A 13,026-nucleotide genomic window follows, 5' to 3' on the forward strand; every position below is an offset into this window, starting at 1 on the left:
AAATCAGTTAAGTCTACATTCAACCAGGTTTATCTTAAACCAGTTTCAGCCATTTTGAAACTGGTTTATGTGCACTGAACTTCTGTACTATTACAGATTTAAACCAGTTTCTGATCACTTAGACTGGTTTATGTGTAACTTCTGTCCCTAGCCAAGGTGAGCCACTTTTTAAAGGTGGATTAGAACCAGAATTTAAGGAACATAAAGGGGGAGGGAGGGAGGCATGTCATTGAGCCCATGGTTATTTTGTTTATAATGTCATCCTCCTGTCACCCAGACTTTTCAATCTGTGATGCTGGACTGTTAGTTGTTACATGGTTGTAAGTTATCAGGAAGTAAAGAAGTCAACTGGGGTCAGATGACCCCAGCAAGATAATCAGCCAAACGTTTCTTGAACGTGTCTAGAGTAGGTTCTTACTGGGGACAGTCTATTCCAGACTGGAGACTGGAATAGGCAGTAAACACATTTTTTCTTATGTCCTGTCTAAAACAGTCTTCTAGCAGTTTGTGACCATTTGACCTTGTCTTCCCTTGGGGTGCCCTGGTGAACAGATGTTCTCTCAGATCCTGATGCATACACCTTATGTACTTATAGGCTGCCATCAAGTCACCCCAGAGCCTGCGCTTCTCCAGGCTGAAGAGTCCCATGCCTCTCAGCCTCTCCTCAAAAGACCTGTTCTCTTGACCTCTGATCATGCACGTGGCTCTCCGCTGGACTTTCTCGAGCTCCTCCACATCGTTTCTAAAGTGTGGAGCCCAGAATTGGTTACAGTACTCCAGTTGTGGCCTCACCAAGGCCGAGTAAAGTGGGAGGATGATATCTTGGGTCTTGCTTGAGATGCATTGGTAGATGCAAACCAGGATTTCATTTGCTTTGCTGGCTGCAGCATTGCATTGGAAATACAATCCTAAAATAAACAAACTGCTGGAAGACTGTTTTAGACTGGGCATAAAAGAAAGAACTTCTTTACCATCTGAATCTCCAGAGTCTGGAACAGACTCCCCCCAGAAGTGGTGCAACCACCTACTCTGGAGTCATTCAAGAGGCATTTGGATGATTATCTTGCTGAGGTCACCTGACCCCAGCTGACTTCCTGCCCTTTGGGCAGGGACTGGACCCAATGATCTCCCGAGATCCCTTCCAGTCCTAATATCTATGCAAACTATGATGTTTCTCCCAAATCATTACCCAGCAATGTGCCAAGCTGGCACAGGCTAATGAAGCAGAAAAATATATAACAAGAGACCAGACATAAATCTTTAAGCTGAAAGGCTAGATTGTTTTATGCCTCTTTAGTGGTAATCTTTCTTGAAAGAGCCATGATGCTACAGGGTTCCAGCTTAATGCACCATGATTGAAATATACTCACCATTCAGATTCCTGTTTTCAAATTTGCCAACGAAAGCACCCTGAGAAGTACAGCACAAAGTCACTTTGCTAAGGAGCTAACTGGGATGGTCAAGTCAAGCAATGGTGTCTTAAAACAACAGTGATAATCCAAGTTTCAGAGAAGGATGCCTTTGCTATTTCCCTCCTGTCTCCTACTCGCTAATGCTGAGACAAGCAGTGGAGACTAAATGTCAGGTCACCTTGCTAGACAAAATATGTCTGGGCAACAGGCAATGGAAACATTCTAAAAAGAGGCTTAATGTTTAACTCATGATTTTACAGTAATAGTCATCATATCTTTTAAACTTACTTTTAATAGTTATTCCTTCATGGTTTTTAAGCAAGTCAAACCCACTGAATCTAAGGAAAGGGGGAAAAGGTAGGAATAAAACCTTTGTAAACAACATGCTAGAAAAATACAGATTTTGCTATACTGCATTATCTTTAACTCCTGCTTTTTAAAATCAATACTGTTAAAAAAAAAGAGATTATTTTTCTTGGTTCCAACTCTTGGAGCTATAAAATTGTGCTAAGGAATAGCTTAGAAATAGCAACTGTGCCAAGTCTAGTTATTCACCTAGAATTGGAGTTAAAACGGAAACTGAGAGTGAAGCTTCTGTAGGAATCAACCTTGAGTAATTATCTATATACTTTCAGTGTCACATCTTGGTAAAAACAGAAGACTTGAGCCTGCCCATCTGAGTGCTTAGTCTAGTGGCACACACTACATGCTAACACTCAATTACAAGCAGTGAATCAAATACCCAGAAAACAGAAAGTCAAATTAAATCAATTATTTTGTGCTTTTTTTACATCCCACATATCATTTCTATAAGCAAGAGTGCAAGGATGTATGGAATAGAATTAAACATGATAGCATTTTCCATACACACAGTTTACTTCAACTCAACTGATTGTCACGGAAGACCAAAGCTTTCCAAGTGGCCTTGGTGTTCACTGTGTTGCTTTGTACTGACCATTGGTTCATTTGGCATAGTGTGAAAGGTCCTGAATATTAAAACAACACAAAACTGTTGTAGCTGAGCTGCAAAATACTGTCACCATACTGCTTCAAAACCCATCCATCGCACTGAAAAGGAACATCTCAGCTGAAATTGCTTCTCACTCAAAATTAAATAGTTGAATCTCATAGTCGTCAGTATTTTTCACAGACAATGACATTTCTATTTATTATCTGGCACATACTTCTCAATATTAAAACGAGGACTCAGTGAAATCAATGGCAAAAATCTGTATTAAAACTGGGTTGATTTTTTCTCAGTTGAACATCTAATTTCCCAAAAAGGCAATTTCAGACCACAAAATGGGGGAGGATAAGATAAAAAAAACCTCAAGCATTCTGACTCTTTCATTTCAACACAATCTTTTGAGACTAAAATCAGCAAATACAATTTTTAAAATGGTTCAATATGCACATACAAATGAAACTGCTTAATGTGATTTTAAATTTGGTTTTTAAATGATTTAAATTTGGCTTTAATATGATTTTAAATTTTATTTCACTTTTTGGTGAAAAAGATTTTTTTCCTTTGAGGTTAACGTTATTTCCTGCCCCCCCAGGGATCAGTGATTTATATAGGACTATTCAAAATTTTTTCCCAAAAGTTTTCTGTAGCTTCAAAATGTTTGCTCTTTAAAAGCTTGGTAAACTAGCCTGTAGCAAATGAACATTAAAGCTTTAGCCTCCATGTTGCCATAATGTGACTATCCCTAAAACACATACATGGATGTGGCATAAACCACTGAGGAAACCCAAGGGCTCCTCTAGATGTGCAGGGAGCCTCTCTGATGTGCTGGAAATCAAAATAACTGAGTCTGCTGGAGCACAGAAATTACCACGCTCCACCAGACTCTAGCATCACGTGTATCAGTGTCCCTACACTGAAAAATGGTGGCAGGGCACTTTGATCATTTGATCAGCTTTAGTTCAAAGTGCCCCGCCACCATTTTTAAGCCTGGAGACGCAGATGCACATGATGTTCGGGTGCTTTTAATTAGCATGGCTTGCTAATTAAAGCACCCCCCCGGCCTCTTGGAGCACATGTAAAAATGCCCCCAGATTCCAACTCTGTTGAAGAAATGAGGTAGTTTACACGACAAATTAAAAGTGGCTTTGTTGGAGGGCAAAACAATTGCTGACAATTTAAAAAGAAATATTATAGAATTTAAAAGTAAAATACAAAACAAATTAAAACTATTTTTAAAAAATCATAAAAGTAAAAAATGTTGTACTTAAATTTTTATGTTCCCAAAGTAGCCCCAACTATAGTGAAAATGCATGAGAACAGGACAATACAAATGACGGAAAACAGACTAGTCGCACATCACTTTCCTATTTTAGTTAAATTCCAGAAATGAAGACTCCAAGAAAAGAAAGAAATTTAAGGCCAAAGTTTCCTGGAGCCACTACTCATTTCAGGTCCCCATATGAGACAATTTCAGAGAACCTGATTCCAAAGGTTGGTTACTCTGCAATCTCTGAAAATCAGAGCCTTTTAAAGGTATCTCAGCCAGGCACACAAAATCAGTAGTCACGTTTCAAAGCTTATTCCAAGATTTAAAAAAAGTTTGAATAGTGTAAGTTATTATCTGTAAAATATATATCCTTATACATGCATATTACTAATGTAATGTATATATTAATGTGTATTATATATAATATACAATATAAAATACATATTTTACAAATAATTTATATTATCCAAACTTTTTAAAAAATTTTTGACAAAGATGTATATAATATGTGTGTGTGTGTAGTATATACTTGTGTAAAGATACACCTTTTTGTGTATAAAGATACATATATACACATATATACATATACACACACACGATTTTTAAGTTCATTACTACTTTATGATTTCAAAATATAACTACTATCATATCCAGCTAGTTCATGCAACTCAAACCAAATCCAAACAAAGCAGTTTTTAAAAAAATAGGATTTTAAAAGAGAATTTAAAAGCTATAATATAAGGGTTGTGGTTTCAGTTCTAAATGAGTAGATATAATTATGTTGGAAAAGAGTATTTCTCCAGTTTCAGTTCCTTAAATTGAATCTCAAGCTGGAGTTATTTGTGTTCAGTTATTAACTTGGATCCTCAGCTATTGCTGCACTGAGAACAGCAGCATTTGGACCTCTCAAATCAACATTATTCTAGTAATTATTCTACACAAAATGATGAAAGATTCTAAATTCTGTTTGACCAAAAAGAGAAAGCAGGACTTGCAGAGCAAGTGAAGGGGGAGATGGTGGTGGTGGAAAAAGTATTAACTGATTTATTTAATGGTTTTACTTATTAAAAATGTGCATTAATATTGTATTGCACCCTAGAAGAAAATACATGAAAAATAATGAAGATAAAAATAGCAAAGAAGTATTTTTGAGGGAACTACAGTTCTAATTTAATATCATTCAGCTGAAATGTAGCTTATTCCATTTTACTGGGCTGTTTTAGATTTGTATGTGGGGCCTGTAGCAAGGGCAACTGCATGATGAATCACCTAGCACTGCACACACTAAACCTTCTGGATTCAGTAAGGATCCATTATTCTGCCTTGCTATGGTTAAAATGATGACTGCAGCCTATTACCAGGTTTACAAAACAGTTTGCTCTGTACACAAAGGGGTCTATTTCTCAGTGGGCAAGGGACTCGAGTCACACAAGTATTATATCTGTGTAAGTTCCTTGTGCATTGATATTAGGGCAGATTTAAATAGGTACAAAGTCCTTGGAAATAAAATTACCAAAGTAATACAAAAAAGATGGTTTTGTTTATTGTATGGAGCAAATGAAAAAGGAAGAAAAAAATGCTGTATTAAAATGCGTTGTTAGTGCATGGATTCATATCAAAGTTCAGCAGCAAAACTGCATCTCAGTTGCATCATTACTGATGATTAACAAAGCAGCAAGATAAGCTTGAATGGGATTTCAACCCATTCAGAAAATGTTTCTGGTTCAAGCACAGGAAAAAAACCAGGGCTTGGGAAGAGAAGACTAGGAGGGAGGTGGGATCTAATAGCAGCCTTCCACTACCTGAAGCGTGGTCCCAAAGAGGATGGAGCTAGATCACGGGTTTTCAATTAGGGGTATGGCACTTCTGCCACTGCCATGCCACCAGCACACTCACTAATCGGCCGTGGGGGTGGACCCCCCCTCAGTGGCTGATTGGCCACTGGGAGGCCCCCCCACTCATTGACTGGCCACCAAGGAACTCCTTCCTTCTTGATCAGCTGCTGGGGATACACTGACCCCAAAAGGTTGAAAACTACTGTGTTAAACTGTTCAGTGGTGGCAGATGACGGAACAAGGAGCAACGGTCTCAAGTTGCAGTGAGGGAAGTTGAGGTTAGCTATTAGGAAGAATTTTCTCACTAGGAGGGTAGTGAAGCACTGGAACAGGTTACCCAGAGAGGTGGTGGACTCTCCATCCTTGGAGGTTTAAAGACCCAGCTAGACAAAGCCTTGGCTGGGATGATCTAATTGGGGATGGTCCACACACACAATGAGCAGGGCGTTGGACTAGATGACCTGAGGTCCTTTCCAACCCTAATTATCAATGATTCGATGATATGCTTAATTAAGTCATAATTAAATTGCTTAGTTAAAAACTTTCTTGAATCAGCCCTTAGCTTACAACACCTGGGCACACATCAACAGTTCGTGAAACATGGCAAACGTTTAAGCTTCTCTTCCCCTCTGCACAATGATGCCTGAAAATCCTGGCAAGATTGAACTATTAAGGGAACGATAAACATAACAATGACGCTTCATTCTGCAAGCTGCTCAGGGATGTATAATAATCTGTTTTCATGAGAGGCTCTTTGATCAAGTTGAACCCCAGCCTGCACTTTATACGACGCATTCAAACACCTAGGGCATGCATCACCACCAGGCGCTGTGGGACTTTACGTCAGCACATCTGCTGCCTAATTCTAAAATTCCCAGTAATGGCTGTACTGTGCAGGGTAGCACAGAGGCTTTTCTTTACTGTGATTGCTGTTGCTATCATGTACAGCTTAACTAAACGAAGCAGTAAACAGAGGAAAGAGGTATCATTAAAGATTCTTTCAGACTGTTTGATCTGGTGGCTTCCAGGCTGATTTCAAATACCACAATTTTAAATGTATATGAAATTGGTTTATACCATATCTTTCTCTCTTTTAGCCTGCTTATGACCTGCCCTTCCACACATTAAAATAAGCATTAGGCGTCAAGTGAATAACTGAAGATCTGCTTGCCCTGTTTTCTCCAGAGATGGAGACTCTGCTAGGCCCTACTCCTATTAGCAAGAGAGAGAAAAGGTCCAGTTTGGGACTCTGTGGCCATATCTACACAAGCGGCTGACTACACAGTTGTTACTGTGCAGTCATTTAGTAGTTGCTTAACCAAGTATCAGAGCCATCCGTAGGGGTGTGTGGGGCCCAGGGCATATCAGCCTGTGTGCAGCCTGTGCGGGGGAAGGAAGCGGGGGGTGGCAAGTGGCCGGAGCACGAAGCTAGCGGCCTGCAGTGGCCGTGTGGAGTGGTGGCACCCTGAGTGGGGCCTGTACGGCACTGTCCGCAGGGCTCCCCAAAGCACAGGGCCTGGGGCAGTCACCCCAATTCACCCCTCCCCCTGCCAGGGACAGCTCAGCCAAGTACTAAATGACTGTGCAGTAACCATCATTACTACAGTCCCATCGCCACATGGTTATTTGTAGCTGCTACTGCGCAGTAGTGTTGGCATCATGGTTTATGCCCAGCAAAGCTACATCACCATAGCAACAAGCTATGGTGCAGGAGCTCATTGCTATGGTGACAGTGTCTCGTAGAGAGGCACCCTGTATGGAGACAAGATCCTCACTGACTTCAGGAGGAATTTTCAGCACGGAAAAGGTACGAGATAAAGAAGATGGATACACAAAAGTGCAGAATGCATCATAATACAACTCTAAAAATCCAAGGTAAAAAAAAAAGTCTTTCTTCCTCACTTTCAGTTGTGCAAAGTTACAACAGATAAATCCACTAAATTCAGGTGTACTTGTGGTAGCCAGTGGTTGTTAAGAGTCATGTCATCAAAGCAGCAGAACCCTGTCCTTGCTTCAGGCTGTTTCCTCTCAGAGTCTGCATTTTCCCATGCTGGATCTCAGCATTAACATGCCTTCTACAGAAGTTCCAGGATTGTCAATCATCTTTAGCCAAAGGTGCTGTTCTTCCCCTTGAGAATCCATCCAGTCAACTTCCTTGCCATTACTTAAGCCTGGTAATTGGAAAAAAATGGAGGATTTGGCATGTTAGCAAAGAATGACTTAATTCTGCTGCTTATCAGTTCTAAAAACTAGGCAAGAACAACAATGGCTACTTCAAACTAATGTTCTGCCCAGGCGGTCATGCTACGTACAGCCCTGTCCTTTAATGCCCACCCCCCCATGCATATTTCCTGTAGTTTTTCTCTCTCCTTTTCCCCACCAAATTCTGTTACTGCCAGCTCCCCTCTAAAGAAGAAGGAAGGGATAACAGTCTTTGCAAAATCACCTCTTCATCAACCACAAAGGTTGCTCTGCTGAGTGGTATGAATCTCTCATTTCTGGCTCAGATGGTAGGAAATGTTTCTATAGTGTTCCCAATTTCAACTGCTTTAAATAGCTAGTTGTAACTGAACTTCAAATTCATGTCTCTCACTTAATGGCATAAAGAGCTCAACTGCCACTAGACAATACACCTTTTCTTGCATTTCTTAAAATTTTCTTGTGCCACCTGCTCAATAACGTAAAACTGGAAGACCCCCCCGATGATCAAAGCAGTCTACTGCATCCTCAAGTAACCATTTACCAAAAGATTCCCCTCTTCAGATCTTCATGTACAGCTACCAATCACAAAGCAGAAGCACCAAGAACATCAGGACACAACAGGTTAAAGCAGGGAAGATGAGGGCAATGTCAATACACAGTGGCTGCTCATTCAGGGAAGTAATATAACATACCTATTCTTTACACATGATATGAAATACTTGCTGGAAAGAGTGGAGCTCCCCAGACATCTGGGGCCCTTACCGAGTCCAGTACTCAAGCGGACACCTCCCAGGAAGATGTTACTTGACAATGACTCTTTGTCCCAAACGGTCAGTTCCAAGCAGACGTTGTGAATGTCTCTGGGGTTCAGGCCACTGAAAGTGAAGGTGTGATTCCAGTGGGGGTTCACACTCCTTTTTATTATTGGAGTTTTATGTTTTGTTGCTTTACTGCTATCTGGGAGCAGATATCTGAGAGATACAGAAAGGAAGAAAAGGAAACATGAACAAAAACTCCAGATCATACCACTAATAACTATGCACTGCAATATCACCTTTTCCCAGTCAAGCCTAGGACCTCAAAGAGCACTGGACACACACAGACACATAACAATCTCTGCCCTGATGGCCTGAGGTTCTAGATAAGCCTGGCAAAGGACAAAGAAAAAAAGAGGTATTATATGTACGTCCCACTTTACAAGTGGGAAAGCAAAGCACAGATAGATTAAGACACTACTGAGCCAGCAGCAAGCCTGGGAACAAAAATGTCTAACTGGGCTAAACATGACACTAAATATTTAATGAAGACAAAAGTTTACAGCTCATTAGAACTTACCAGCTCCTTCTGGTAATCATCCTGTGGTAATGGCCCTCTTTTTAAAAATGATCTTATTCTTGTACGTAACTAGGTAATAATAACTGTTCTTACCTGATCCATAAGTGCTCCTGATAACTTTTCTTTGCTCTACACATTTATTGGCCATTTCCCTTTTCAGATAATCTATTTCATTACCATAATGTAGTCGCTTTAACTGCTATTTCCTTTAAGCGCTTTTTGCTTCTTAGACCTAAGAGCATTCTGAGCCTAAAAACTTGTCTAACATCTTTCTCAATTATAAAGCTGCTCCAATAACCCTGTCTCAAAACCCTTGTTTTCAAATGTATGGAATAAAATTCTCTTCAGTCTGAGTAAGCAACAACAGATATAAGTAATAAACTAGCTAGAGACCATCTGGTCAGTTATTGGCGCCATGTCATTTCTAATACATACTAATACAAAAATCAGGGACCTCCACAGCTCTGTTGTCTCTTGTGGTCTTTAGGATCATATGTGCTGCAAAAGGACCAGATAATCCTTTTTTGTGGCTTACCACTTAAACAAAAGCTTTTTTATATAACACTGCCCCACTAGGCTAATAACTGCTTAGTAAGACCACCTTATAGGCTTTATGCCTGAAAAATGGTTCATAGTATCAATATACCTGGTATATATCTTTAAAATATATGTCAAAATGATTGTCATCTCTAGGCAGGAATGGTTAGAGTTATAGAAAGGAAGTGAACCCCATTTAAAGGTGAAATTTTACAAAAGGGCTTACCATCAACAAAAATGTGCAAAATCTTAACCCATATGTACTAGCAGGCAACAAACAAAAACTTTTAATGACAGAGAAAAGCAAAGAACACCTGTGTAGCAACTATCCACATTTCACTCATTTATCTTAAGTGTCACACTTACATTTCTGATTAATATAATTAGTCATGCAGAATTACATTCATTTATGCAACCATAAGTGTTCCTATATCTAATATTGTCTACATAATCTGGATTTTAAATCTCTGGAAGATAATTGAGGTGTACAAGGAAAACCCAGGCACATGATGCACACACGCGCACACACACGGTGCTACATACTTAGTATATTGTGCGTGTACTAATATACACAACTTTTTAAATTTGAGTATGCCGCTTATCAAAACTCAAAACCACATTTAAGAGTCTAAACTGTAAAGTTATAAGTCTTTCAAAAAAGAAAAAAAAACCCCCACCTGAACCCATGTAAGTATTTAAACTGCTTTCAAGTTAATCTTTGCAGAGTAAAGTTTAATGCATGTCTAGCAGAAATACAATCTCATAAAATGTGAGTAAATACAAACAGTGGTTTTACTCTTGAGGATGGGCAAATAAAATTACCCTTTCACAAATGTGTCAGATGAGCCTCCTGACTTCACAGCTGTTAAATTCTTGGCTTCCTTAACCAGGACCTCCAATATACCTCCAGACGGCAAATGAGAGTCACTTTTCTTTCCTTTTTTTAAGCTCTTCTTTCCTGTAAATGAAACAAATCACCACATTAATCAAGAACTATAATGCTGCAACAATAGTTTGAAAGGTAAACCCTTTGAGTTGAATCCTGCCATTCATGTATTTCAACTGGAGTATTATGAATAGGGTTGGACTGCGTATTCGCGAGTAAAATGTGGAGAAACGAGGAGGACAAGCCTTCACATAAAAATACTTTTGGACTAATACACTGAATGGAAAGAGTCAAGTTCCTTTTAAGTCCGTTCTTCTTTTTCCCTATTACAGATGCCTTTCTGGCCAATGGTGGTAGAAGAACAGGTGAAGTTAGCAGACAGTCTCAAGCCACAGGCAGAGTGTAAAACTTCTCTCTCAAAGCCTGAAATGAGAAGTATATGTACAAGTTCACTTCTGAAGACATACACGGCTGCATGACAGCGACAAAGAACCAGCCCTTCGCTGAGGCTAGTAACAGATGTCACCAGATGCGCCTCATCAGGTGAAATATATATTACCCATTGTCTTGTACACTGATCTTGCGGGACAATGAGTGATGTTGTTCTCTGCTTCCTGAGACGTGCCCATGGCAATCTCTGGAGCATGTCTGTGGAAGCAGCAAAAGGCTTTCCCCACTTCTAGAGATAAACCCTGGACATTGCCAGGGGTGCATGTCTGGAAACAGGGAAACCCAACTTTTTTCCAATAATGCACACTGAAGACCCCAGTGATGTGCCTCTGGTAGTGGGGAAGCCAGGCAGGTGCTCCAGAGGCTCAAGGAGCCTGATTCTGCACGGGAATTCCTGGGTTGGGTAAAACATCAACTCTGACGGCACCTGCCCAGGGTGGCTGGAGAATGAGGGCACCTCCTGGCTGTCCATGATCTCCCACTCTAAAGCATATAAACATTCATTGCAATAAAGAGGCACAAATTATTATTACCTTTTGTTATGACCACAAAGTGGTCATGACAAAGGATATGGATGTTTATTTGCTTTCACTTTGTCTCTCCATAAAAAAATGTTATGGAGGCAGAAGTGTGATGAAAAGTGATGTCTGTTTCCACTTTTAGAACAGGCGTAGAAAATCTGCACTCACTGATGCTATAGTTTCTAATTGCTTTCTCAGCAGGAATCACACAATCCATATCAGCGTGGGCAAATGGTATTGTTACTTGTCAGATTCTAGCTCAGTGAACATAAAAAAAGTTGCTTGCGTCCAAGTGCTATGAAAGCCATTAGTTCACACTGTGTAGTCACTACTTTTTAGGAAAGACTTCAATTTACTTATGACAATACTCAGTAGGTGGGCTCCTTGCACAAAAGATGATCAGTTTCTAGTACAGTTCTTTGAAATTTGCTCCACATAAACACAATATCACTCATCTGAGAAAATGGGATAGTACACTATCAGTTCCTGGTACTGAAATAGCATTATGCTCATTGACAGAAAGTTCCTTAGGTTCTCAGCCTGCTTTTTTGTGTACAGGTTGGCATATACCATGGGTTTTCAACCTCTTTTATTAAGTGTACCCCCAATAGCTGGATGCAGGGAGGGGGAGGACATGTGGCCTAACACAAAGCTGTGGGGGGTGCCACACGGCAAAATGTGGAGTGGCAGCTCGGAGGAGTGGATGGCAGCAGCAGCTGCTGCTGTGTGCAAACTCCACCCCCGCCCCCACCGGTGTCCAACCAGGTGGGCGATGCCTGTGCGACCTGCAGAGGCACTGCTGCCCTCACCCTGCTCCAACCCTGCTCCTGGGAGGGTGCAGCATGAGGTGGTGGGTGGTAGTCCTCCGTCCCTGCCTGCCCATGCATACCTCCCTAGGGCATTCCCAAGTACAACCCCTGGCATATCCTATCAGGTCACTGTATCACTTCAGACCAGGAGTGTCCAAGTGGCAGCCTGCAGGCCACTTGCAGCCCAAGAATGGTTGAGTTGCAGCCGTGGGCTCCTGCCTGGCTGCTGCTCCCTCCATCACTCCGGCTGCTGAGTCTCTGGGCTCCCCCTCCCTCCTCCAGCTTTCACTTCCTGCCTCAGCCTCAGGGGACAGGGCGGTGTGGTGTGGTGTGGTGCGCTGAATGGCTTGGGGAGCTGAGGGTGAATACAGGGCTGTATGCCAGGGAGTGGGGAATGGGGCTGTGTGTGAAGGATTTTGCCCACATGGTGCGATGGGGGGGGGGGGCAGAGGGCGTGATACACCCTGTGCAATGGCAAAGGGGCTGCCCATGAGGACATGCATTGCACTTATGCACCTGCACAGTGCAGCAGGGGATGCAGCATCAAGTATAGCAGTGGAAGGGGGGTGGCTGCATGGGGACACAATGCAGCAGGGGACTGGAGAGGAGTAGACCCAGAAAATTATAGGCTCGTTAGTCTTACCTTGGTCCTGGGGAAGCTCTTTTGAGAAAATTATCCAGGTGCACATCTGTGAGGGGCAAGCAGGGAGTGTATGCTTAGGGCCAACCAACACGGGTTCATTAGAGGCAGGTCCTGTCAGACCAACCTGGTGGCCTTCTATGACCAGGTCACAAAATCCTTGGA

At 41.4% G+C, this 13,026-nt stretch overlaps 1 protein-coding gene across 2 annotated transcripts in view; it reads right to left on the minus strand.

Annotated features, from left to right (window-relative positions):
- Nucleotides 1-5,940: 5,940 nt before the first annotated feature.
- Nucleotides 5,941-13,026, minus strand: part of SYTL5 (synaptotagmin like 5) — a 92,586-nt gene continuing 85,500 nt past the window's right edge. For both annotated transcript variants that reach the window (XM_019529113.1, XM_019529112.1), the window contains 3 exons: nt 10,378-10,513; nt 8,446-8,654; nt 5,941-7,652 (listed from right to left, as the gene is read on the minus strand). In XM_019529113.1, the coding sequence (XP_019384658.1) occupies nt 7,510-7,652; nt 8,446-8,654; nt 10,378-10,513 (488 nt within the window). In that variant the 3' untranslated portion in view covers nt 5,941-7,509. The remainder of the gene's footprint in view (nt 7,653-8,445; nt 8,655-10,377; nt 10,514-13,026) is intronic.

Source organism: Crocodylus porosus, unplaced genomic scaffold, assembly GCF_001723895.1.
Source record: "Crocodylus porosus isolate Cpor-Errol unplaced genomic scaffold, CroPor_comp1, whole genome shotgun sequence".
NCBI classification, from domain to species: domain Eukaryota; kingdom Metazoa; phylum Chordata; order Crocodylia; family Crocodylidae; genus Crocodylus; species Crocodylus porosus.